The 24,310-nt window shown below is 40.9% G+C and overlaps 1 protein-coding gene across 5 annotated transcripts in view; it reads left to right on the forward strand.

Moving 5' to 3' along the window:
• The window catches only part of RTCA (RNA 3'-terminal phosphate cyclase), a 31,160-nt gene extending 28,434 nt beyond the window's left edge, over positions 1-2,726 (forward strand). For all 5 annotated transcript variants that reach the window (XM_060202151.1, XM_060202153.1, XM_060202155.1 and 2 more), the window contains one exon: positions 2,372-2,726. In XM_060202151.1, coding sequence (XP_060058134.1) covers positions 2,372-2,473 — 102 coding nt within the window. In that variant the 3' untranslated portion in view covers positions 2,474-2,726. The remainder of the gene's footprint in view (positions 1-2,371) is intronic.
• Positions 2,727-24,310: the final 21,584 nt, after the last annotated feature.

Genomic DNA, 24,310 nt, shown 5'->3' on the forward strand with positions numbered 1-24,310 from the left:
CCTCTCTGTCTTCCCCTCCTCTCTCCATTTCTCTCTGTCCTATCCAACAGTGACATCAATAACAACAACAATAATAGTAACTACAACAACAATAAAAAACAACAAGGGCAGCAAAAGGGAAAATAAATATTTAAAAAAAAAGAAAGTTTATAACTCAGCATTTTATGAAAGAAAGTGACTTAACATTTCAGAATTATTTAAGGTAGTCCACTGCTTAATTAATACAGACATGTACCAAGCACAAAGTCATTTCTGCCTTACTCATGACTAAATATGTGAAACTTAATACGTACTTCTTTGTTGTTACGAGAGAGCATAGGCAGACTTGGGCTAAATTGGAGGAAAAGAATGAGTATTTGATAACATGTTTTATTCATTGAGAGATGGTTAGGGAGCCAGGAGAGAGCTAGTACAGAAGAACACATACTTTACTGATGGAAAGAAGCTAGGTTCTAACACCCAGCCACCACCTGAAAATACCTACAGGGTAGAAGCTTCATGAGCAGTGGAGTGATGCAGTGTCTTTCCTTCTCTCCCTGTCTCTAAGCCTCTGTATTTAAAAAAAAAAAAAAAAAAAAAAAAAGAGTCTACCAGGAGCTGAGGAATTATGCAGGCATGGAGGCCTAGCAGTAATTCTAGTGATAAAAATGAGAGAGGAGTGGCGGAGAGAAAGAGGGAGATGTGTGCCAGTTAAGCACCATCTTTATTATTTTACCGTCTACTTTGTTTCCTTTTTCTTTTTATTGCCACCTGGGGCTTAGTGCCCACACTACGAATCCACTGCTTCTGGTAGCCTTTTTTTTTTTTTTTTTTTTAAATTTGTTAGGACCAAGAAAAACTGAGAAGGAAGGGGGAAATAAAGAGGGAGGGAGAAAGACAGACATACGAAGACCTGCTTCACTGCTCTGCTCGTGAAGCATCCCTGCTGAGGAAGGGAGTTAGGGTAGGAATCCTGGTCTTTGCACTTGGTATATGTACACTTAACTGGCTGCACCACCGCCAGGCCCTCTGCTTGTCTCTTTTTATAACTATTACTTCTCTGTTTCCCTTTGTACACTAAGGCAGTGACCAATCTGAATTCATTATAGCCTTCATTTTTATAGTATTTTGCACATATTAGATACTAATATTATTTGAAGTGAATACATAGTGAAGAGTGCTGTGAGCTAGAAGATGTATCTCTGATTTCTTGTGTTTTAACTGAGGACAAGCTGTTTAATCTTTCTGTGCCTAAGTGCAAATAATTTAATATCATAGATTAGTGGTGTAATCCTTTAAGATTTCTTTTTTTTTTTTTTCCATACTCCCAGATGGTTAAAGAATACGAAAGCTATCAGGGGAGGGCATGGAATAGAGTTCTGGTGGTGGGAATTGTGCGAAGCTGTACCCCTCTTATCCTATGGTTTTGTCAATGTTTACTTTTTATAAATAAAAAAAATAAAAAAAGATTTATTTTTTTTAAATATTTATTCCCTTTTGTTGCCCTTGTTGCTTTTATTGTTGTTGTAGTTATTGTTGTTGTTGATGTCATGTCGTTGTTGGATAGGAGAGAGAGAAATGGAGAGAGGAGGGGAAGACAGGGGGAGAGAAAGATAGACACCTGCAGACCTGCTTCACTACCTGTGAATCGACTCCCCTGCAGGTGAGGAGCCGGGGGCTCAAACCCAGATCCTCATGCCGGTCCTTGGCGTTGAGCCACATGCGCTTAACCAACATGCACTTAACCCACTTCACTACCACCCAACTCCTCATCCCTTAAGATTTCTCCCAATTGTAATTTTCAGTTCTTAGTAGTCTTATATTCTAATTATAATTCACCTTCATTTATATCCATGCCCTAAAATTTTTCTAAAATACAGCACTGAAGCATTTATACTACTTTGCCACAAAAAAAACCTATCCTTTAATTCAAAGGATACATAATTTAGTTTTCAAAGGATATATAATTTTTAATTTTCAAAGAATATATATAATTTTCAAAGACTATATTAACATATTCTCCAAATTGGAAGTATTATATAAATACGAAACACAGGTCTGGCAATAATTTATACCTTTCTATTTTGAAATTGTTATTTGTCTAGACCATACTTCTGGATGTTTTTGGTTCAATGGGTATGGAGTGGGGCCCAGGCTATTATGAAGGTGTATGTCCACAGCTATAAGTACTTCTGAACAAAAACTGTGAGTCTGGAGCAGAATAGTTTGTTTCTTGACTGTTGAATTTCTCATGAGTCATTTGATCCTTGTCTTTCGAGTTTCTTCAATAGAATAAGTGTGATAATAACTATTTACCCAAATAAAGCAGGAGTTAGGAGCCAATACCTTTATTCCTCTTCACATTATCTACTAAATATTCTTCTGGTTTCAGGCTAAATTTACTGTGAAGAAATCAGAAGATGGAGAAGATGCCTCTAAAGACACTTATATTATTGAGTGCCAAGGAGTTGGGATGACAAATCCATATTTATAGGTTATTTGCCTTTGAAGTGTTGCCTTGATGTGTTGCATTGATTCATTATATAAATACTACAAAAGCTATGAAGAAGCAAGTTATTAAAGGACTGGACTTAAATCTGGAGAAAATACAGCATGCCTTAGATTGGCTGAGAAGTCTTCATCAAAGTAATTTCACTTTAGCTATCTCCTGAGATATGGACAGTCAAATAAAAGTCAGTGAATATGTATGACCACTGATTTCAATATTAAAATACTGATAAAATGTTCTTTTCACCTGATGCAATTTTTTATTTTTATTTTATTATTATTATTATTTTTACTTTATTGGATAGAAACAGCCAGAAGTTGAGAGGGAAGAAGGTGACAGAGGGAGAGAGTGGGGGCCTGGCGGTAGCTCAGCAGGTTAAGCGCACATGGCTGGAAGCACAAGGACTGGCGTAAGGATCTGGGTTCAAGTTCCCAGCTCCGCACCTGGGGTGGGAAGGGAATCACTTTACAGGCAGTGAAGCAGGTCTGCAGGTGTATATCTTTCTCTCCTCTCTGTCTACCCCTCCTCTCTCGATTTCTCTCTGTCCTATCCAACAACAACAACAATAATAGCAACAACAATGATAAAACAACAAGGGCGACGAAAGAGAAAAAATAGCCTTCAGGGGTGGTAGATTCATAATGCAGGCACCGAGATCCAGCTATAACTCTGGAGGCAAAAAAAAAAAGGGGGGGGGGAGTCGGCGGTAACGTAGTGGGTTAAGGGCACGTCGCATGAAGCACAAGGACCTCATAAGGATCCCGGTTTGAGCCCCCAGATCCTCACCTGCAGGGGAGTCGCTTCACAAGGGGTGAAGCAGGTCTGCAGGTGTCTATCTTTCCCCTTCTGTCTTCCCCTCTTCTCTCCATATCTCTTTGTCCTACCTAACAGCGACAACATCAATAACAACAAAAATAGCTACAACAACAATAAAAAGAAGGGCAACAAAAGGGAAAATAAATAAATTTTTTTTTTTAAAAAAAAGAGGGAGAGACAGACAACTGCAGCCCTACTTCACCACTCGCAAAGCTTTCCCTCCGCAGGTGGGGACCCAGGGCTCAAACCCGGGTCCTTGCGCACTGTAACGTGCGTTCAATGAGGTGTGCCACCATCGGCCCTCATCTGATGTATTTTTTATGTGCGTTCTTAATCAGGGAGTTAGGTTAGATCTATAACTACAAATAAAGTCGACTCTTGAACAACATGGGATTGGACTGTATGGGTCCACATCTGCGATGAACTTTATTTAGTAAATATGTAGTTCACTTGTGAACCCTCCCCTCCCCCACCCTCCCCCTCCTCCTCTCCTTTCCTTTTTTCTTTTCCTTTTGGCAGCACTGGATCTCACGTGTGACTTTACGCCTCCCAGATGAACCCCTCATTCAGACAGAATGACACAGGGAAAGATACCACAACACTGGAGCTTCCCTGAGTTCTGTTGCACTCTTCTGTGGTGCGCCACACACCCAAGCTGCTTGCATTACAAAGTACACTTGACTTAGGGGGTCAGGCGATGGCACACCAGGTTCAGAGCGCATAGTGAAGAGCGCAAGGACTTGTGCAAGGATCCTGGTTCGAGCCCCCAGCTCCCCAACTGCAGGGGGTTTGCTTCACAAGTGGTGAAGCAGGTCTGCAGGTGTCTGTCTATTCACCCCTCCCCCTCTCAATTTCTCTCTGTCCTATCCAATAAAATGAAGGGAAAAAAAAGGGGGCCTCCAGGAGTAGTGGATTCATAGTGCCAACACTGAGCCCCAGTGATAACCCTGGATGCAAAAAAAATAATAAAAATTAAAATGTGTTTTAAGGGCCAGGTGATGGCATACCCGGTTAAGTGCTCACACCACAGTGCTCAAGAACCCAGGCTCAAGCTCCTGGTCTCCACCTGCAGGGGGAAAGCTTCACAACTGGTGAAGCAGAGCTGCAGGTACCTATCCTATCCCTATCCCCTCAATTTCCCTCTGTCTCTATCCAATAATAATAATAATGTGTGTCTTAATATGTCACTGGCAAAGACAGTCTGAAGGAAAAAAATGGACTAAACATCTAAAGATGTTTTATTTCTGTTTTAGTGTAGCAATTTATTACCTAACATATAGTGGTCTATCAGCTGAATAAATCTGAGTTACTTCTCCGACATAGCTGGGTGCAGCTCACGAAACAACAGCGGGCTACATACAGCTCAGCTTCTTTATTAAGGACTGTTGTTGGATCTATATATTTTTACTAATTTTCAATCAGCTCAGTTTCATTTCAGCAGTTAACAGTATTTCTTTGTAGATGTATAATATAGTATTTTACTTTATTGGAGTATTTTACTTTATAATGTTTTATAATACAGTTGACATTTATAATACAGTTGTTGACATATGGATACAATTTCTCACGTCTGTAAAGCACTCTCACCTCCAACTGGTCTGTTTTTACCATCATGCACCAGAGGCCCAAAGCCCCTCAACTCCTTCCTTTCCCTTTCTTCTCCAGAATCCTTTTCTTTGGTAGAGTTCTTCTAGCGTTTGCCCTTCTTCCGTAGCCAGTCAACAGGTCAGGTTGAAAGCTGTCAGGAGCTGCTTGTTGTTGGCTTTGAAAGTGACTGGGATTCAGTCGGCTAGGAAGGATCGTCAGTTTCCCCAATAAATGGGTACTCACGGGATGCACCACGAGAAGGTCGATCCAATGCATCCCAAGAGTAAAGAAGAACATTAACCTGATTGAAATACATAATCATACAATTTTACCTTTGGTTATTTTTTTGGTACCAGGGCCTAATGCACTCATGATTTCACTGTTCTCAGGCTCACCTTTTCTTTCTTTTTGTTATCTTCAGGTAGATATGGAGAGGTAGCTAGAGAGAAGAGACACCACAGCATTGGTCCCATCATCTGTGAGCTTCTTCCAGTGCTGTGGGTGCAAGGGTTTAAATGTGGGTCTTTACGCATGCTAAGGCCTGCACCCTTCTAGGTGAGCTATCTCCTAGCTTCCCTTTTAAGATGTTGTGTTTATATGTAGTATTTGTTTTGCTTAAATATATAGTAAATCTAACTGTAAGCCATAAGAATAATTTTTTAATATTTATTTCCTTTTTGTTGCCCTTTTTATTGTTGTTGTTACTGATGTTGTCGTTGCTGGATAGGACAGAGAGAAATGGAGAGAGGAGGGGAAGACAGGGGGAGAGAAAGATAGACACCTGCAGACCTGCTTCACCGACTGTGAAGCGACTCCCCTGCAGGTGGAGAGGCAGGGGCTCAAATCGGGATCCTCACACGGGTCCTTGCGCTTTGCACCAAGTGCGCTTAATCCCCTGTGCTACTGCCTGACTCCCAGAATTTTTTTTTTTTTTTACTTTTTTTTTATATTTATTTAATTTATTTTTTTCCCTTTTGTTGCCCTTGTTGTTTTATTGTTGTAGTTATTATTGTTGTTGTTGGAGAGGACAGAGAGAAATGGAGAGAGGAGGGGAAGACAGAGAAGGGGAGAGAAAGATAGACACCTGCAGACCTGCTTCACCGCCTGTGAAGCGACTCCCCTGCAGGTGGGGAGCCGGGGTTCGAACCGGGATCCTTATGCCGGTTTTTGTGCTTTGCGCCACCTGCGCTTAGCCCGCTGTACTACAGCCCGACTCCCAATTTTTTTTTTTTTTTTTAAGATTTTATTTATGAGAAAGATAGGAGGAGAAAGAGAACCAGACATCTCTCTGGCACATGTGCTGCTGGGGATCGAACTCAGGACTTCATGCTTCAGAGTCCAAAGCTTTATCACTGCACCACCTCCCAGACCACAGCCATAAGAATAATTTTTTAATTATATTATGTTTACTGAAAATATTAAAACAGTAGGGACCGGATGGTGGCGCATCTGGTTGTTTGCATGTGTTACAATGCACAAAGACCCTGGTTCGAGCCCCCTGCTTCGAGTTGGCAATCAGATCTTAGGAACTTTGCAACTGTTCAACAGACTCTTAGGAATGGGGTGCGATTTGTTAGTGCTTGCATGGTTCCATTGTCAAGGCGCAAGTGAAGAAGTACAGTGGGCTGTTATTCTTATCTCAGGGACAGCATATTTTTGCTGTTGCAGGAGCAATCCTGAAAAGCCACTGGAAACAGGAAGAATCCTTGCTTCGTTCCTCTTTGCACTCACCACCTGGGGCTTTCCATTTGCAGACCTCAGCAGAAGACACTTGGCAGAGGAGTTTGGAGACTAGTTTACGCTCTCAGACGTCATAGAGAACTTTGGAGATGAAAGGCAGTCGATAGCCTGCAGAGTTTAGTTTTTGGTCATTCAGCATCCATTTACATATTTGTCTTAGAAAAACTATAACACCTTTTTGTTTTGCCTGACAACATATATCCATCCTTTTTGGGAAAGAGACAGAGAAAGGGAAGGATACCATAGCACTGAAATTTCCTTCAGTATAGTTGGGGCCAGATTTGAACCTGGGTCATGTGCACGACAAAGTGGGCACACTATACTAGTGAGCTATCTTACTGTTCTTTTTATCACTGGATAGAGACAGAATTGGGAGGGGGAGAGGAAATAGAGAGAGGGAAAGTGACACACTTGCAGCACCTGCAGCCCTGCTTCACCACTCAGGAAGCTTGTCCTTGCAGGTGGAGACCAGGGGCTTGAACCGAGGCCCTTGTAACTATAATGTGAGTGCTTAACCAGGTGTGCCACCACCTGGCTCTTTTTTTTTTTTTTTGCCGGAACACTGCTCAGCTCTAGTTTACAATGGTGCAGGGGGATTGAACTTGGAACTTCAGAGCCTCAGCAATGACAGTCTATTTCCATAACCATTATGCTATCTACCCCCTCCCCTTTTTCTTTTTAAAATAATTTATTTGGGTTATTTTGACAGGAAAGAGAAAATAGAGGGGAATGGAAGATAGACACCTGCAGCGCTGCTTCACCATTTGTGACCAGGATCTTAATGTGTGTGCTCGACCTGATGGACCGCCACCTGGCCCTGGCCCTTTTTCTTCTCTCTCTGTCTCTCTTCAAATATATAAACAAGGATAGTGCATCCTCTCCCTGCAAAAAGAGGCAGACCCAACGTCATCATAGCCATCTCTGGGTGATGCTATTATCTATATATTCTAATCAATTCTACTTGAATATTCTTGAACATACAGAGTAAATTGAAATTCTAATGGAATTTCCTGGGTGGGACCCAGGATGATATCTATTTGTATTTAAAGACCTTCAAGTGGGTGACTCTTATTTAAGTGTTCCTATATAGAACACTGCTATATAGATTTATGGAAACTCCAAGGGATAACTAGGTTGAATTCAAGTTAAAACCGGAAAGAAAAAAAAAAAAACAGAGGCCAGGAGGTGGCGCACATGCTTAAGCACTCACATTACAGTGCACAAGAAACCAGGTTCAAGCCCCTGGTCCCCACCTGTAGGGAGACAAGCTTCATGAGTGGTGAAGCAGGGCTGCAGGTTTCTCTCTATCTCCCCCTTCTCAATTTCTCTCTCTCTTGATCTAATAATAAGTAAAAATATTAAAACAAACAAACAAAAAAGGTGTAAGTTTTTATTCTGTTGTTAGGATCAGATTCCAGAAACAAACAAGCTGAAAAAAGCCAAAATATATATATATATATATATTTTTTTTGCTTTTACTTAGCATTGATTCAAATGGTAGCACGTCACTGCACTCCCATTTCCAATCTCAGTATGCAGAATAGCTTTCTATCTGCATGAGAAATGCCACACACCATAATGGGTGCTCAGATCAGATTGCTCTTTCACCGCCATATCACAGCTGCCTGCAAAGCCAAAGGAGACAAACAGACCTGAATACAGGCTTCACCACTTATTAATGACTGACTAGGACTGAATTAAGCCCTCACAACTGTGGATTTTTTTTATAAGGATTTATTTTTTTCATCTCTTATAGAAGTGTGCTTTAGGATGAAATTATCACTCTGGACCTCAGTTCTTTTATAAAATGAAGAAGTCTAGAATTCCTAATATCCTTTCCATGCAATTCTAAAGTTCTTTGTATATTTTTACTGGGATCCTATTTCTGTCAGAAATTTAGTGAAATCATTTGCATGCTTGCAGAAAACAAAACCACAGTGTTGAGACAGAAGTCACCATAATTCTGTTTCCTTGAGCAGTAAAAATTTAATCATAAAAATATCCCTAAATTGAACAAAAATGGGCAAGGTAGCGATTACTTCTGGTGAAACAAGACTACAGGATGAGGGCGTAGAATCTCCTGAAACAATCATTAGATATGCTCCCAAATGCTTCCTTATCAGACACATCTTTTGAGCATCCTCAGTGGACCTGATGGTAAAGAAAAAGTACCAGTGATGAGAAACTAGAGTTCTGTCATACAAAGCCTGAAGTTAATGGTCCAACATGGGGTTTATGAAGAATGAATGATGCTAAATTCCACAGAAGCCTTTGAGCTAAAATGGAGCGTGACATCTCAGTTCACTCTTGGTGAGTCTCAGATTTCCCCACTTTCTTCACCTTAGAGAATACAAAAGGCAAAAATTTCCCTATCAAAGACCAAAGGCTTGGATTTTTGCCTTTTCCCACTTTTCTCACCTGGTACCCAACTTACTTACTACCAATATACATTATTTAAGCTGGCCTTTATTACATGGTGGGAGTTCTGAGACACAAACACTCCATAACTGAGTTTTTTTTTCTTTTTCTTTTCATTTTGTTTATCAGTGAGAAAGGGGGAAGGGGAGAGAGGTAGAGGGAGAAACCTGTAACAGTGCTTCACAGCTCATGAAACTTCCCCCTTGCAAATAGGGACTGAGGGCTTGAACCCAGGTCCTCACACTTGCTAGCATGTGTGCTCTACTGGGCATGCCACCACCTGGCCTCTAAGATGTATGCTTAAGTATGATGCTTTTTTTTCATCATTTAGGGGAGGCTCAGTGCTAGAGTGTTCTAATACCATTTATGCTAGACTAGTGCTTTGATTCTTACTCTCACTTTAACAAAATAAACCTTTAAGAAAAAAAAAAAGGGCCACTGGAGATGACTCACTGAGTAGAATATATACTTTACCATGTGCAAGGGCAAGGGTTTGAGTCTGGGGCTACCACATGGGAGTACTAAGCAAAAAGGGAAGCTTTATAAGAGTAGTGAAACTGGGATTTGGGCGGTAGCACAGTGGGTTAAGCGCACGTGGTGCAAAGCGCAAGGACCAGCATAAGGATCCCAGTTCGAGCCCCCAGCTCCCCACCTGCAGGGGAGTCCCTTTTCAGGCAGTGAAGCAGGTCTGCAGGTGTCTTTCTCTTTCCCTCTCTGTCTTCCTCATCTCTCTTCATTTCTCTCTGTCCTATCTAAAAATGACATCAACTACAACAACAATAACTACAACAACAATAAAAAAAAAAAGTGCAAGGACCAGTGTAAGGATCCTGGTTGGAGCCCCAGGCTTCCCACCTGCAGGGGAGTCGCTTGGCAAGCGATGAAGCAGGTCTGCAGGTGTCTGTCTTTCTTTCCCCCTCTCTTGTCTTCCTTCCTCTCTCGATTTCTCTCTGGTCTATACAACAACGACATCAATAACAACAATAAAAGCAACAAGGGCAACAAAAGGGAAAAATTAAAAAATAATATTAATAAAGAGCAGTGAAACTGCTATGGAGTTTCTCCCTTTCTCTGGTGGCAAGAAAAAGCAACAACAACAACAAAATCTTATCAAAGGGCCAGGAGATAGCTCACCACATAGAGAATATACTAGGAGGAAGGACCTAGGCATGAGACTTTAGCACCACAGGGGAGAACGATGCTTAAGGAAGCTCCATAAATGGTGGAGCAGTACAGTGTTATCTCCATTCTTTCTCCCTACCTCTATCTGAAATTAAAGTAAAAAAGAGAGAGTGGGGGGGTAGGTTCACTACTCTGCACCAGCTTTTTCAGATAGACTGAGCTTGGATAATGGCTATGCAAAAGTCTTTCATGTCTGAAGCTCTTAGGCTATTCTATCCTTGGCATCACCATTATCCAGAGTTGAGCAGTGCTCTGGTTGAAAGAAGAGGAGGGGAGGGGAGGGGAGAGGAGAGGAGGGAGAAAAGGAAAGAAAAGAAAAGGAAAGAAAAGAAAAGACAGTGCGAGCCCCACTTCCCCACCTGCAAGGGGGCCATTTCACAAGTGGTGAAGCAGATCTGCAGGTGTCTATCTCCCTCTCTTTTTTTTTTTTTTTTCTATTTTAAATATTTATTTATTTATTTATTTATTTTACCAGAGCACTGTTCAGCTGTGGCCTATGGTGATGCAGGGGATTGAACCTGGGACTTTGGAACCTCAGGCACGAAGGTCTCTTTGTGTAACCATTGTGCTATCTACCTCTGCCCTTTAAAAAAAATATAGAAGATTTTCTTTTATTTTTTAAATTTTTAATCTTTATTTATCAGATAGAGACAGCCAGAAATTGAGAGGGAAGGGGGAAGATAGGGAGAGAGATACCTGCAGCCCTACTTCATCACTTGCAAAGCTTTCCCCCTGCAGGTGGGGACTGGGGGCACAAACCTGGGTGTTTGTGCTTTGTAACGTGCACTCAACCAGGTGCATCACCACCTGGCCCCCTCTCTCCCTCTCTATCTTCCCCTGCCCTCTCAATTTCTCTCAGTCCTATCAAAAAATAAATAAATAAAATAATTGGCCACAGGAGTAGTGGAATTGTAGTGCAGGCAGTAATAAACTGGAGGAAAATAAAAAAGAAGAAAGGGGGTGAGGTGGACAGAAGACAAAAGATGGAGAGAGAGAGAAAGGAAGAAACATTACAGAACTGAAGCTTCAAACAGCACAATGTGGGTCTGGCTCAGACTTGGATCCCACAAATAACAAAACAGATGCACTTATCCAGGTAAGCTATTTAGCTTGCTCCAAAGCTCCTTTTTATTTCTCATTAATTTGGCTAGTCTATTTTCTCTTATCCTACCATGCTCTAAACATGCTGCTTTTTCTGCCAGTTTAGTGATATCCAGAAAGAGTCTTTTTTTTTTATGATTTAGAAATAGCTCTTTAAAATATGCATACATATTTTAAATTATACAATATTTAAATATCCAGCCCCCAAGTATCAGAGTTAACACTAGTGTGACTGCACCCCATGTCAAGAAGAGACATTCCTCAGTGTGGATCAACAATAGTAGAGAATGTTCCATCCTCCGAAAGGGGGTTGGTTAACATACTCTTTTTTTTTTTATTGTTGTAGTTATTATTGATGTCATTGTTGTTGGATAGGACAGAGAGAAATGGAGAGAGGAGGGGAAGACAGAGAGGAGGAGAGAAAGACAGACACCTGCAGACCTGCTTCACCACCTGTGAAGTGACTTCCCTGCAGGTGGGGAGCTGGGGGCTCGAACCGGGATCCTTCCGCTGGTCCTTGTGCTTAGCGCCACCTGCGCTTAACCCGCTGCGCTACAGCCCGACTCCCGGTTAACATACTCTTATCTACCACCTGAGGAAGATGGGTCCTGAAATTGGGGCAACTCGAAATGTTCCTACTGATGACCACAGAATGCAAGTTTGGACCTACAGGGATGTAGAGGTTACATAGGCTCCTAAGCTGAATATGGGCCCCAGATCAAATCGGTGGGGTTTACAGTCAACAATATTTACACACTACTCTTTTCCCTGATCCAGCCTTCTAGCCATTTTTCCAGCCATGACATCATCTCTCCAGACAATAACCTGAGTCCACCTGCATATCAGATGTCAGGTTCAGGCAAAAACTAATGTCATGGGCCCTTTGGAATATACCTAAAATAGAACTACTAGCTATTTCCAAAACGGAGACTCCAAATCTTCATCTGCAGTATTTTAGCATTTAGGCTCATGATTAATCAACACTTTGTATGGCTTTATATGTTAACTCTTTTTTCAGCCACCAGGTTCCTGATGCTACCATGATGCCAACTGGACTTCCCTGGACAGATGACCCCACTAATGTGTCCTAGAGCCCCACTTCCTCAGAGCCCTGCCCCACTAGGGAAAGAGAGAGACAGGCTGGGAGTATGGATCGACCTGTCAACACCCATGTTCAGCAGGGAAGCAATTACAGAAGCCAGACCTTCCACCTTCTGTACCCCATAATGACCCTGGGTTACTCCCAGGGGGTTAAAGAATAGGAAAGCTGTCAGGGGAGAAGATGGAATACAGAGTTCTGGCAGTGGGAATTGTACCCCTCTTATCATATGGTCTTGTCAGTGTTTCCATTTTATAAATAAATAAATTTTTAAAAATTATATAGAAAAAAAGACATTGATTCTACATAATCTATTTTTAATATTAGGAATTTAGTGATAGTTTACAAGATTATGAGATTATAGGAAAATATAATTTTCTCACTGCATCTGTCACTTTGTATCCCCTACACTTTTGCCTCATTCCCCAATAACCTTGATGGTTTTCACAAAGTCTGAGAGGGAGTTTGCGCGTCTGTTTTGTTTTTCTGCAATTTTGTGTATTGCCATTATCTGTATTCCCCATATGACCAAAACTATCCAGTAGTTGTCTTTCACATCTTTACCTACTTCATTAAGCATAATCATGTCCAGTTCACCTGGTTAATCTGTTTTACCCCATTCTGTTTTTTATTTTAATTAATTAATTTATTTATTTGCTTCCAAGGTTATCACTGGGGCTCATTGCCTGCACTATGAATCCACTGCTCCTGGGGGCCATTTTTCCATTTGTGTTGTTATTATTGTTGTTGGATAGAATAAAGAGAAATCGAGAGAGATGGGGAAGACAGAGAGGGGGAGAGAAAGACACCTGCAGAGCTGCTTCACCACTTGTGAAGCAACCCCTCTGCAGGTGGGATCCTTATGCTCCTGGTCCAAATGCTTTGTGCCATGTCGTTTAACTCGGTGCGCCACCTCTTGCCCACCCCCCTTAAGATGATGATAGTCTTCAGATTCTTCTTCAGTTTCCTCTGTCCTCAGCGTACTTACTTTACCTTTGTAAAGTATGATCTGTCATACTCACTTTTTTACCCTTTGCTTTTTTTTTTAATTTCCAGTAAGTATTTAGGTAATTCTCTTAGCGTTTTCCCATTTCTCTCATGCAGTATTTTGTTGCTATTTGATAACTCATCACAGTTGCACTCCATTTCCTCCTTATTATTAATCACCTTAGATAAATTATCTTTCAGGAATTCTCTCGGCTCAAAAACATCTGTAGTTACCAACCTGAAAAAAAAAGTTTTTATTGCCTTGCATCAGAACTGTGTACAAGAATTTTTAAAGTTTTGTTTTTCCAACTCATGATTATTTTAAAAATCAGTATAAGCTGTCAGGCTCAGGCAAAAATTAGTAAAGTCTTGGGTCCCTTGGAATATACCTAAAATAGACTTTCTAGCTCCTTCCAACATGAAGATCCCAAATTTCCTCTGCTATCCTCTTTAAATTCTTGATTATTAAACTAACTGTCCTACTTTATATCTTAATGCTTTTCATCCACCAAGTGGATGCTACCATGACACCAAGCAGATGCTACCATGACACCAACCTGACATCCCTGGCAGACGACCTCACCAATGTGTCCTAGAGCCCCACCTCCCCAGATATCTATCCCACCAGGGAAAGATAGGAACAGGCTGGGGCTATAGATCGACCTGCCAACGCCCATGTCCAGTGGAGAAGCAATTACAGAAGCCAGACCTTCCACTTTCTGCACCCCATAAAGATCTTTGGTCCACACTCCCACAGGGATAAAGAATAGGGAAACTTCCAGTGAAGAGCATGGGATATGGAACTCTGGTGGAGGGAATTGTATGGAATTATACCCATCATATTGTACAATCTTGTTGATCGTTATTAAATCACTAATAAAGGAAATAGAACAAACCTAAAAAATCCATATAAGATGTTTAGGTTCAACAATTTGTTTGTTTTTGTATATTAACTCTCTTTTCAGCCACCAGGTTCCAGATGCTAGCAGGATGCGACCAGACTTCCCTGGAAAGACAACCCCACCAATGTGCCTTGGAGCTCCACCTCCCCAGAGACCCACCCCACTAGAGAAAGAGAGAGACAGGCTGGGAGTATGGATCGACCTGTCAATGCCCATGATCAGCGGGGAAGCAATTACAGAAGCCAGACCTTCCACCTTCTGCATCCCACAATGACCTTGGATCCACACTCCCAGAGGGTTAAAGAATAGGAAAGCTATCAGTGGAGGGGATGGTATACGGAGGTCTGGTGGTGGGAATTGTGTGAAGCTGTACCCCTCTTATCCTATGGTTTTGTCAATGTTTCTATTTTATAAATAATTTTTTTAAAGTTGACAAAGATGTTTAGGATCATCAAGATGTTCATTTTATTTTATTTTTAATATTTAATTAATTAAAATTTATTTTATTTATTCCCTTTTGTTGCCCTAGTTGTTTTATTGTTGTAGTTATTATTGCTGTTGTCATTGTTGGATAGGACAGAGAGAAATGGAGAGAGGAGGGGAAGACAGAGGGGGAGAGAAAGACACCTACAGACCTGCTTCACCACCTGTGAAGTGACTCCCCTGTAGGTGGGGAGCTGGGAGCGCCAACTGGGATCCTTACACTAGTCCCTGTGCTTTGCGCCACGTGTGCTTAACCCTCTGAGCTACCGCCAACTCCCAGGATGTTCATTTTATAACCTTAAGTTCTGTTGCAAAAATTTAAGACCTCAGTAGCACATATTTTGGTGCATAAAAATCAAAGAGAACACACCCTAAGTAGTGTGTTGAACACAGTAGCAGCTGACATCATACGTTATACAGATGAATGTTGATTTTCAGTGATTCAAATTCAGACAACTAATGGAAGGTGTGAGTCATCACAGCTAAACTCAAACAAATGTGCATAGGAGCAACTAGTGCGAGGCCTCGTTTAAAAAAAGTCACACTCCCAGTCACTTTAAATTAAGGATATTAACACTAATTCCAGACAATATTACTCATTATTTAATTATACTCAATTTTTAAATTTTAGGGGAGAAAAACTAGCTGTCTAATTGTTAAATGGTAAAAAAAATAATAAAAGCCTTGTAACTATTTTTTATCTGTGAAAAACAACTTGTCAGGCTTCAACTTCAAATCAAGATGGAGTAATAAAAGAGGCTAAATTTAACTTCCTGTTTGAGACAAGTTAAACAGTGAACAAAATATATGGAACAGTAATTTTCAAGCTATTAAGCATCAGGCAATGCAGGAGGATACTGTTCTGAGAGATGGAGAGAAACACTGTGAGCCCGAGGCAATCATAACATCTGCAAGAAGTGGCATTCTGTTTCTTTCTTACTATTCCTAATACCGTTATGTTTTAAGTAATTTTCTGTTGACAAGAGGATTTTAGATGTTGCCTGAAGGATATAGTTGATGCCATTGTGTCATATTTTCTCCTTTATAGATCATGAACATTCCTTATCAGTCAAAAGTGCTGCTTCTAAAATCCAACGATCTAGAACAGAAGCAGAGTTCACTGGGAAAGACCAGGGTGACATCTAGGCCATAGAATAATGTGATTCCCTCTGGGTAAACAGGGCTGGAAAAGGCAGCAAAGCAGCAGAGATGAAAGCAGTATTGTTCTTTAGGAACAGAGTCTCCCCCGGCCCCACCCCAAGATGCTGTGAGAAACCAAAACTGCTGCTTGAAACAAGACTTTGTGACCTTGACTGTGCTCCGGATTTACTCATCCCTGAAAGTTAAAGACCTGGGGTGGAGACTCATTTTAGTTAAGGAAAGAGGGAACAGGAAATATGATAAAAGGGAAAGAGTAAATTAGAGAAATAAAGAACCAATTCAGAAGAGACAATCCTGACACCACCATAAGTCAGAACTGAGCAGTACTCTGGTTTAATTTTTTTTTTAAGGAAGGCATGGTAGCACAGCAGGTTAAGTGCAAAGCGCAAGGACCGGTGTAAGGATAATGGTTCTACCCCCCAGCCCCCACCTGCAGGGGAGTCGCTCCACAGGAGGTGAAGCAGGTCTGTAGGTGTCTACCTTTCTCTCCAATTCTCCATTTGTTTCTGTCCTAACAATGGCGACGTCAATAACAATAATAACTACAACAACAAAAAGACAAAAAAGGCAACAAAAGGGAAAATAAATAAATAAATAAAAGAAGGCGTGGAAAAAGTTTAAATTTAGTTTTCATTTGTGTTTAAAAAGCCATTCTACTGGGGGTCGGGCGGTAGTGCAGCGGTTAAGCGCACATGGAGCAAAGGGCAAGGAAGGACTGAAGGATCCCAATTTGATCCCAGGCTCCCCCACTGCAGGGGAGTCGATTCGCCAGCGGTGAAGCAGGTCTGCAAGTGTCTATCTTTCTCTCCCCCTGTCTTCCTTTCCTCTCTTCATTTCTCTTTGTCCTATCCAACAATGACGACATCAATAACAACAACAGTAATAACTACAACAACAATAAAACAGCCAGGGCAACAAAAGGAAAAACAAATTTTAAAAAATCATTCTACTAGGGGAAATAACGATTACAAAACAGTTATCACGTGCAGTCTCTTCTGTTCCTGTGATAAATGTCTGCACACCACACCCATCACCAACTAGAAGTTTTTTTTTTTTTTTTTTTTTTTTTGGCCTCCAGGGTTATTGCTGGGGCTCGGTGTCTGCAACACAAATCCACTGCTTCTGAAGGCTATTGTCCCCCTTTTGTTGCCCTTGCTGTTTTATCATTGTGGTTATTATTACTGTTGTTGTTGTTGTTATTGATTGTTGCTGGATAGGACAGAGAGAAATGGAGAGAGGAAGGGCAGACAGAGGGAGAGAAAGACAGATACCTGCAGGCCTGCTTCACCGCCCGTGAAGTGACTCCCCTACAGGTGGGGAGCCCGAGGCTCCAACCGAGATCCTTCTACCAGTCCTTGCACTTTGTGCCATGTGCGCTTAACCCACTGCGCTGCTGTCCGACTCCCTGGAGGTTCATTTATTTTTTTAATATTTATTTTATTTATTTATTCCCTTTTGTTGCCCTTGTTTTTTGTTTTTTCTATTGTTGCAGCCATTATTGTTGTTGTCGTTGTTGGATAGGACAGAGAGAAATGGAGAGAGGAGGGGAAGACAGGAGGAGAGAAAGATAGACACCTGCAGACCTGCTTCACCGCCTGTGAAGCGACTCCCCTGCAGGTGGGGAGCCGGGGTTCAAACCGGGATCCTTATGCCGGTCCTTGTGCTTTGCGCCACCTGCGCTTAACCCGCTGCGCTACAGCCCGACTCCCTGTAGGTTCATTTTTATACTTACCAAAGATTGATGAAATTTGAAGTCTTGGCAAAGATGTGGTATGCTCAGATGCTGCTGGCAGAAGTGTAAATGAGTCCGTTATTTTGGAACTGAATTTGATATTAGAGACAGAAACTGAAAGGAAAGAGGTCAAAAGGGAGAGAGAGAGATACCTGCAGCACTGCTCAATTGCTTGTGAAGCAATTCCATTGTAGTTGAGGACCAGGGGCTTGAACCCAGGTCCTTGTGCATTGAAACACATGTGCTCAACCAGATGTGCCACTACCCAGCTCTAAAGATGTTATGCAATAATAGGAATCCTCTTCTTTTCTTTTTTTTTTTAGTACTTCTTTTTTTTTTCCTCCAAGGTTATTGCTGGGCTTGGTGCCAGCACCATGAATCCACCGCTCCTGGAGGCCATTCCCCCCGCCCCCTTTTGTTGCCCTTGTTGTTGTAGCCTCGTTGCGGTTACTGTTATTGCCATTGTTGATGTTGTTCGTTGTTGGACAGGACAGAGAGAAATGGAGAGAGGAAGGGAAGACAGAGAGAGGGGTAGAGAAAGATAGACACCTGCAGACCTGCTTCACCGCCTGTGAAGCGACTCCCCTGCAGGTGGCGATCCAGGGGCTCGAACCGGGATCCTTACACCGGTCCTTGCGCTTTGCACCACATGTGCTTAACCCACTGCGCCACCGTCCGACCCCCCAACAGGAATCCTCTTCTAATGAAATGAACTGGGGCCAGGAGGTGGTGCACGTGGTTAAGCACTCACATGACAATGCACAAGGACCCAGGTTCAAGCCTCTGGTCCCCTGTCTTTGGGAGGGGACTTCAAAAGTGGTGAAGCAGGGCTATAGGTGTCTCTTGTCTCTCTTCCTCTCTATCTCCTGCTCCTCTCTCAATTTCTCTCTGTCTCTATCCAATAATAAATAAATATTAAAAAAAAAGAAATGAGACTATGAATTCTTATGTATGTGCACCAGTTTGTATGTATAGGAATGATGGCAGGAGTTTTATTAAAAATAGCCCCCCCAAAGTACAAGCAATTCAAATGCATATGGAGAATGACTATAAAAAGTGTAGTATATGGTGTGTTGCACCAAAGTAAAAGACTCTGAGGTGGTGGGGGACGGCTCAAGTCCTGGAACATGATGGCAGAGGAGGGCCTATTGGGGGTGAAGTGTTGTGTGGAGAACTGGGAAATGTGACATAAGTACAATCTATTGCATTGTACTGTTGACTGTAAACCATTAATCCCCCAATAAAGAATTTTTTTTTAAAAAAAGTAGTATGGCCATACAATAGAATTGTAAGGCATGGAAGGCACTAGCTAGTGAGTTACTACTACATGGATGAATTTGAAAACAACTTTGGGCGGTAGCACAGCAGGTTAAATGCACAGGGCGCAAAGTACAAGGACAGGCACAAAGCACAAGGACCTGCGCAAGGATCCAGGTTTGAGCCCCTAACTCCCCACCTGCAGGAGGGTTGCTTCACAAGCGGTGAAGCAGGTCTACAGGTGTCTTTCTCTCTTGCTCTCTGTCTTCTCCTTCTCTCTCAATTTCTCTATGTCCTATCTAACAACAACAACTATAACAGCTATAACAACAATGACTACAACAAGGGCAAAAAAATGGGAAAAATGGCTTTCAGGAGCAGTGTATTTGTAGTGTAGGCACTGAGCCCCAGCGATAACCCTGGAGGCAAAAAAATTATATATATATATGTATATATATATAATTATAAACAACTTTGAACTTAGAAGGCAATTTACAGACATACATTCTATATAATTTCCTTTAAGAAAAAATTAAAGTGGTATAAACTATAAATTTATTTTCAGTGGGTATAATAAATCCTGAGATAATGAGATAAATTTCCTAAATAAACATTTAGGGAAATGCTGGCTAAGGTAGAAAGAAAGAAGGACAAACAGAAAAAAAAAGACACAAACTGGAGAGACAGTATAATGGTTATGCAAAGATACTTTCACGCCTGAAGCTCCAGGGTCCAAGGTTCAATTCCCCATACCACCATAGCTAGAGCTGAGTAGTGCTCTGGTCTCTCTTTCTCTCTTTCTGTATCTTTTTCTCTGTATCTCTCTCATTTATATATATATATATATATATATATATATATATATATATATATATATATTTAAAAAGAAAAGAAAGTGGAAAACTGAGATCTCTTTCTCTCCTCTCCTCTCCCAGATCAACTAGGAATACCAAAGAAGACCACCCGGGGCCGAAACAAGACAGGACTAGAATGACCACAGGAACCCACTAAATCACTGGTGACTACAAACACGAGAATTCAATGAAAATGAAGACACAAGCTGTCCAAATATTTGGGACACAGCTAAGGCAGTACTGAGAGGGAAGTTCATAGCTATACAAGCACACATTAGGAAACAAGAAAAAGCACAAATAAACAGCCTGATTGCACATCTTAAAGACCTAGAAGAAGAAGAACAAAGGAACCCTAAAGCAATCAGAGAAATGCAAATAAAGACAACAATATGGGATGATCTCACTCTCAGGCCGAAGTTGAAAAACAACATCAGAAAAAAAAACACAAGTAGAACCTGAAATGGAATTGGCGTATCACACCAAAGTAAAAGACTCTGGGGTGGGTGGGTGGGGAGAATACAGGTCCATGAAGGATGATAGAGGACCTAGTGGGGGTTGTATTGTTATATGGGAAACTGGGGAATGTTATGCATGTACAAACTATTGTATTTACTGTTGAATGTAAAACATTAATTCCCCAATAAAGAAATTAAAAAATTTTAAAAAATAAAGTGGAAAACTAAGAAATGTTACACATGTACAAACTATTATATTTTACTGTCGACTATAAACCATTAATCCGCCCAACAAAGAAATTTAAAAAGAAAAGAAAAAAGGACACAAAATAGGTCTAAAAAGTGCTGGTGACATTCTATGACTTGAGGTAGGTGGAAGGCACATAGCATGTGGCATATTATAATAGAAAAGATACACATAAGTCATATGTGTATAACACTGTCTATGTATAATATATATTGTACATCTATGAAATATTATTTTATAATTATTTCACAACAGCAGAAAAGATTACTTTGATAGTTATATATAAGAAGGAAGATTAATAGTCACCTAGATGAGTAAAGCCATTGATGTAATTAGTGATTAAATATAAAAGGATAATGGTGGGCTAGGCGATGGTGCACCAGTTAAGCGCACATAGTACTAAGCACAAGGACCCCAGCAAGAACCTGGGTTCAAGCTCTCAGCTCCCTACCTACAGGAGGGACACTTCACAAACTTTGAATCAGGTCTGAAGGTGTCTATCTCTCTTTCTCCCTTTCTACTTCCCCCTTCCCTCTCAATTTCTCTCTGTCCTATGGAATAAAATGGGAAAAATGTCCACCAGGGGTAGTGGATTTGTAGTGCTGGCATCAAGCCCCAGTGATAATTGATTAATTATTTAATTAAAGAACAGGACAAAACATTAATCCCCCAATAAATAAATTTTTAAAAAAGACAGTGGACACATCATCTTCTGAAATAGAATTTGGATTTGGATTTTTAAAATTTGGATGTGGTAAGTGGGAGGAAAAGAAAAAAAACTGTTCATTTTCTAGATTGTGAGACCATAAATTTTTGTGAATCAATGCAAATTTTCTGCAAAGGTTGGGGAACAGAATAGTTCCTGGCTAGTGTTGTGTGTGTGGAAGGGGGCGTTGCTCTTGAATTCTGAGTCATGTTCTTGTACTACATATTAAACAATGAGGAAAAAAAAAGATAAAGAATGGAGAACGGAGATATTTGTTAGGGGCCAGGTGGTGACACACCGGTTACGTGCACATACTACCATAATCAAGGACCCCAGTTCAAACTCCTGCTCCCCACATGCAGTGAGGGCCTCTTCACAAGCTGTAGAGCACATCAGCAGGTGTCTACCTTTCTCTGTCCCACTTTCCCTCCCCTCCCCTCTCAATTTCTCTCTATCTTGTCAAATAAAAAACAAGAAAAAAGTGGGCCGGGCAGTAGCGCACTGGGTTAAACACACATAGTATAAAGCACAAGGACCAGCGCATGGATCCACATTCCAGCATCCTGTTCCCTACCTGCAGGGGGAAAGCTTCACAAGCAGTGAAGCAGGTCTGCAGGTGTATATCTTTCTCTCTCCCTCTCTATCTTCCCCTCCCTTCTCAATTTCTCTTTCTCCTGTTCAATAAAAAAAAAATGGGAAAAATTACCTCCAGGAGCAGTAGATTCATAGTGCTGGCACCAAGCCCCAGCGATAACCCTGGAGGCAAAATAAAATAAAATGAAATACAAGAAAAAAAATAAAAGAACTGGGCACCAGGAGTGATGAGTTCATAGTTCTGGCACTGAGCCCCAGCAATAACCATAGTAATAAAAATAAATAAATAAATGATTTATTTAGTTCAAATATGGCAGTTTAATAAAGAACAATTTTTTTAATTTCTTTTTTTTTCTTTTTTGTGGCTCATTTTTTTTCTAATTTTTTTTTATTGGGGAATTAATGTTTTACATTCAACAGTAAGTACAATGGTTTGTACATGCATAACATTCCCCAGTTTCCCATATAACAATACAACCCCCACTAGGTCCTCTGAATCCTTCCTGGACCTGTATTCTCCCCACCCACCCACCCCAGAGTCTTTTATTTTGGTGCGATATGTCAATTCCATTTCAGGTTCTACTTGTGTTTTCTTTTCTGATGTTGTTTTTCAACTTCGGCCTGAGAGTGAGATCATCCCATATTCATCCTTCTGTTTCTGACTTATTTCACTCAACATGATTTTTTCAAGGTCCATCCAAGATCGGCTGAAAATGGTGAAGTCACCATTTTTTACAGCTGAGTAGCATTCCATTGTGTATATAGACCACAACTTGCTCAGTCACTCATCTGTTGTTGGACACCTGGGTTGCTTCCAGGTTTTGGCTATTGCAAATTGTGCTGCCAAGAACATATGTGTACACAGATCTTTTTGGATGGATGTGTTGGGTTCCTCAGGATATATCCCCAGGAGAGGAATTGCAGGGTCATAGGGTAGGTCCATTTCTATCTTTATGTGAGTTCTCCAGACTGTTCTCCACAGAGGTTGGACCAATTGACATTCCTACCAGCAGTGTAGGAGGATTCCTTTGACCCCACAACCTCTCCAGCATTTGCTGCTGTTACATTTTCTGATGTATGGCATTCTCACAGGAGTGAAGTGGTATCTCGTTGTTGTCTTTATTTGCATTTCTCTGACAATCAGAGACTTGGAGCATTTTTTCATGTGTTTCTTAGCCTTTTCGATCTCTTCTGTGGTGAATATTCTGTCCATGTCCTCTCCCCATTTTTGGATGGGGTTATTTGTTGTCTTGTTGAGTTTGATAAGCTCTTTATATATGTTGGTTATTAACCTCTTATCTGATGTATGCCATGTAAAGATCTTCTCCCATTCTGTGAGGGGTCTCTTGGTTTGAGTAGTGGTTTCCTTTGCTGTGAAGAAGCTTTTTAATTTGATGTAGTCCCATAGGTTTATACTTGCCTTAGTCTTCTTTGTAATTGGATTCATTTCATTGAAGATGTCTTTAAAATTTATTCGGAAAAGAGTTCTGCTAATATTTTCCTCTAAGTATCTGAAGGTTTGTGGTCTAACATCCAAGTCCTTGATCCACTTGGAATTTACTTTTGTATTTGGTGAAATTTTGTAGTGGTTCATTTTCATTCTTCTGCATGTTTCAACCCGTTGTTTCCAACACCATTTGTTGAAGAGACTCTGCTTCCCCCATATAATAGTCTGGGCCCCTTTGTCAAAGATTAGATGTCCATACGTGTGGGGGCTTACTTCTGGGCTCTCAATTCTATTCCACTGGTCAGTGTGTCTATTCATGTTCCAGTACCAAGCAGTTTTGATGACAATGGCCCTATAATACAATTTGAGATCTGGGAGTGTGATGCCTCAGGTTCTGTTCTTTTTTCTCAAGATTGTTTTGGCAATTCTAGGTCTTTTCTGGTTCCAGATAAACATTTGTAGCATTTGTTCTATTCTCCTAAAAAATGTGCTTGGGATCTTGATGGGGATAGCATTGAATCTGTAAATATCTCTGGGTAGAATATTCATTTTGATGATGTTAATTCTTGCAACCCATGAACATGGAATATCTCTCCACTTCTTTGTGTCTTTTTCAATTTCCTTGAGTAGTGACTCATAATTTTCAGTATACAAGTCTTTCACTTCTTTGGTTAGGTTTACTCCTAGATATCTTATTGTTTTTGTTGCTATAGTAAAAGGAATTGATTTCTGGATTTCAATTTCTTCTAGCTTAGTGTTTGCATAGAGGAATGCCACTGATTTTTGAGTGTTAATTTTGTAGCCTGACACCTTTCTGTATTGCCTGATGATTTCCAAAAGCTTCTTGCTGGATTCCTTAGGTTTTTCCATGTGTACTATCATATCATCTGCAAATAGGGAGAGTTTGACTTCTTCTCTTCCAATCTGTATGCCTTTAATTCCTTGCTCCTGCCTGATTGCTATGGCAAGAGCTTCCAACACTATGTTGAATAGTAATGGTGATAATGGGCAGCCCTGTCTAGTACCTGATCTGAGTGGAAATGCTTCCAGTTTT

Source organism: Erinaceus europaeus, chromosome 11 (genome assembly GCF_950295315.1).
Source record: "Erinaceus europaeus chromosome 11, mEriEur2.1, whole genome shotgun sequence".
NCBI classification, from domain to species: domain Eukaryota; kingdom Metazoa; phylum Chordata; class Mammalia; order Eulipotyphla; family Erinaceidae; genus Erinaceus; species Erinaceus europaeus.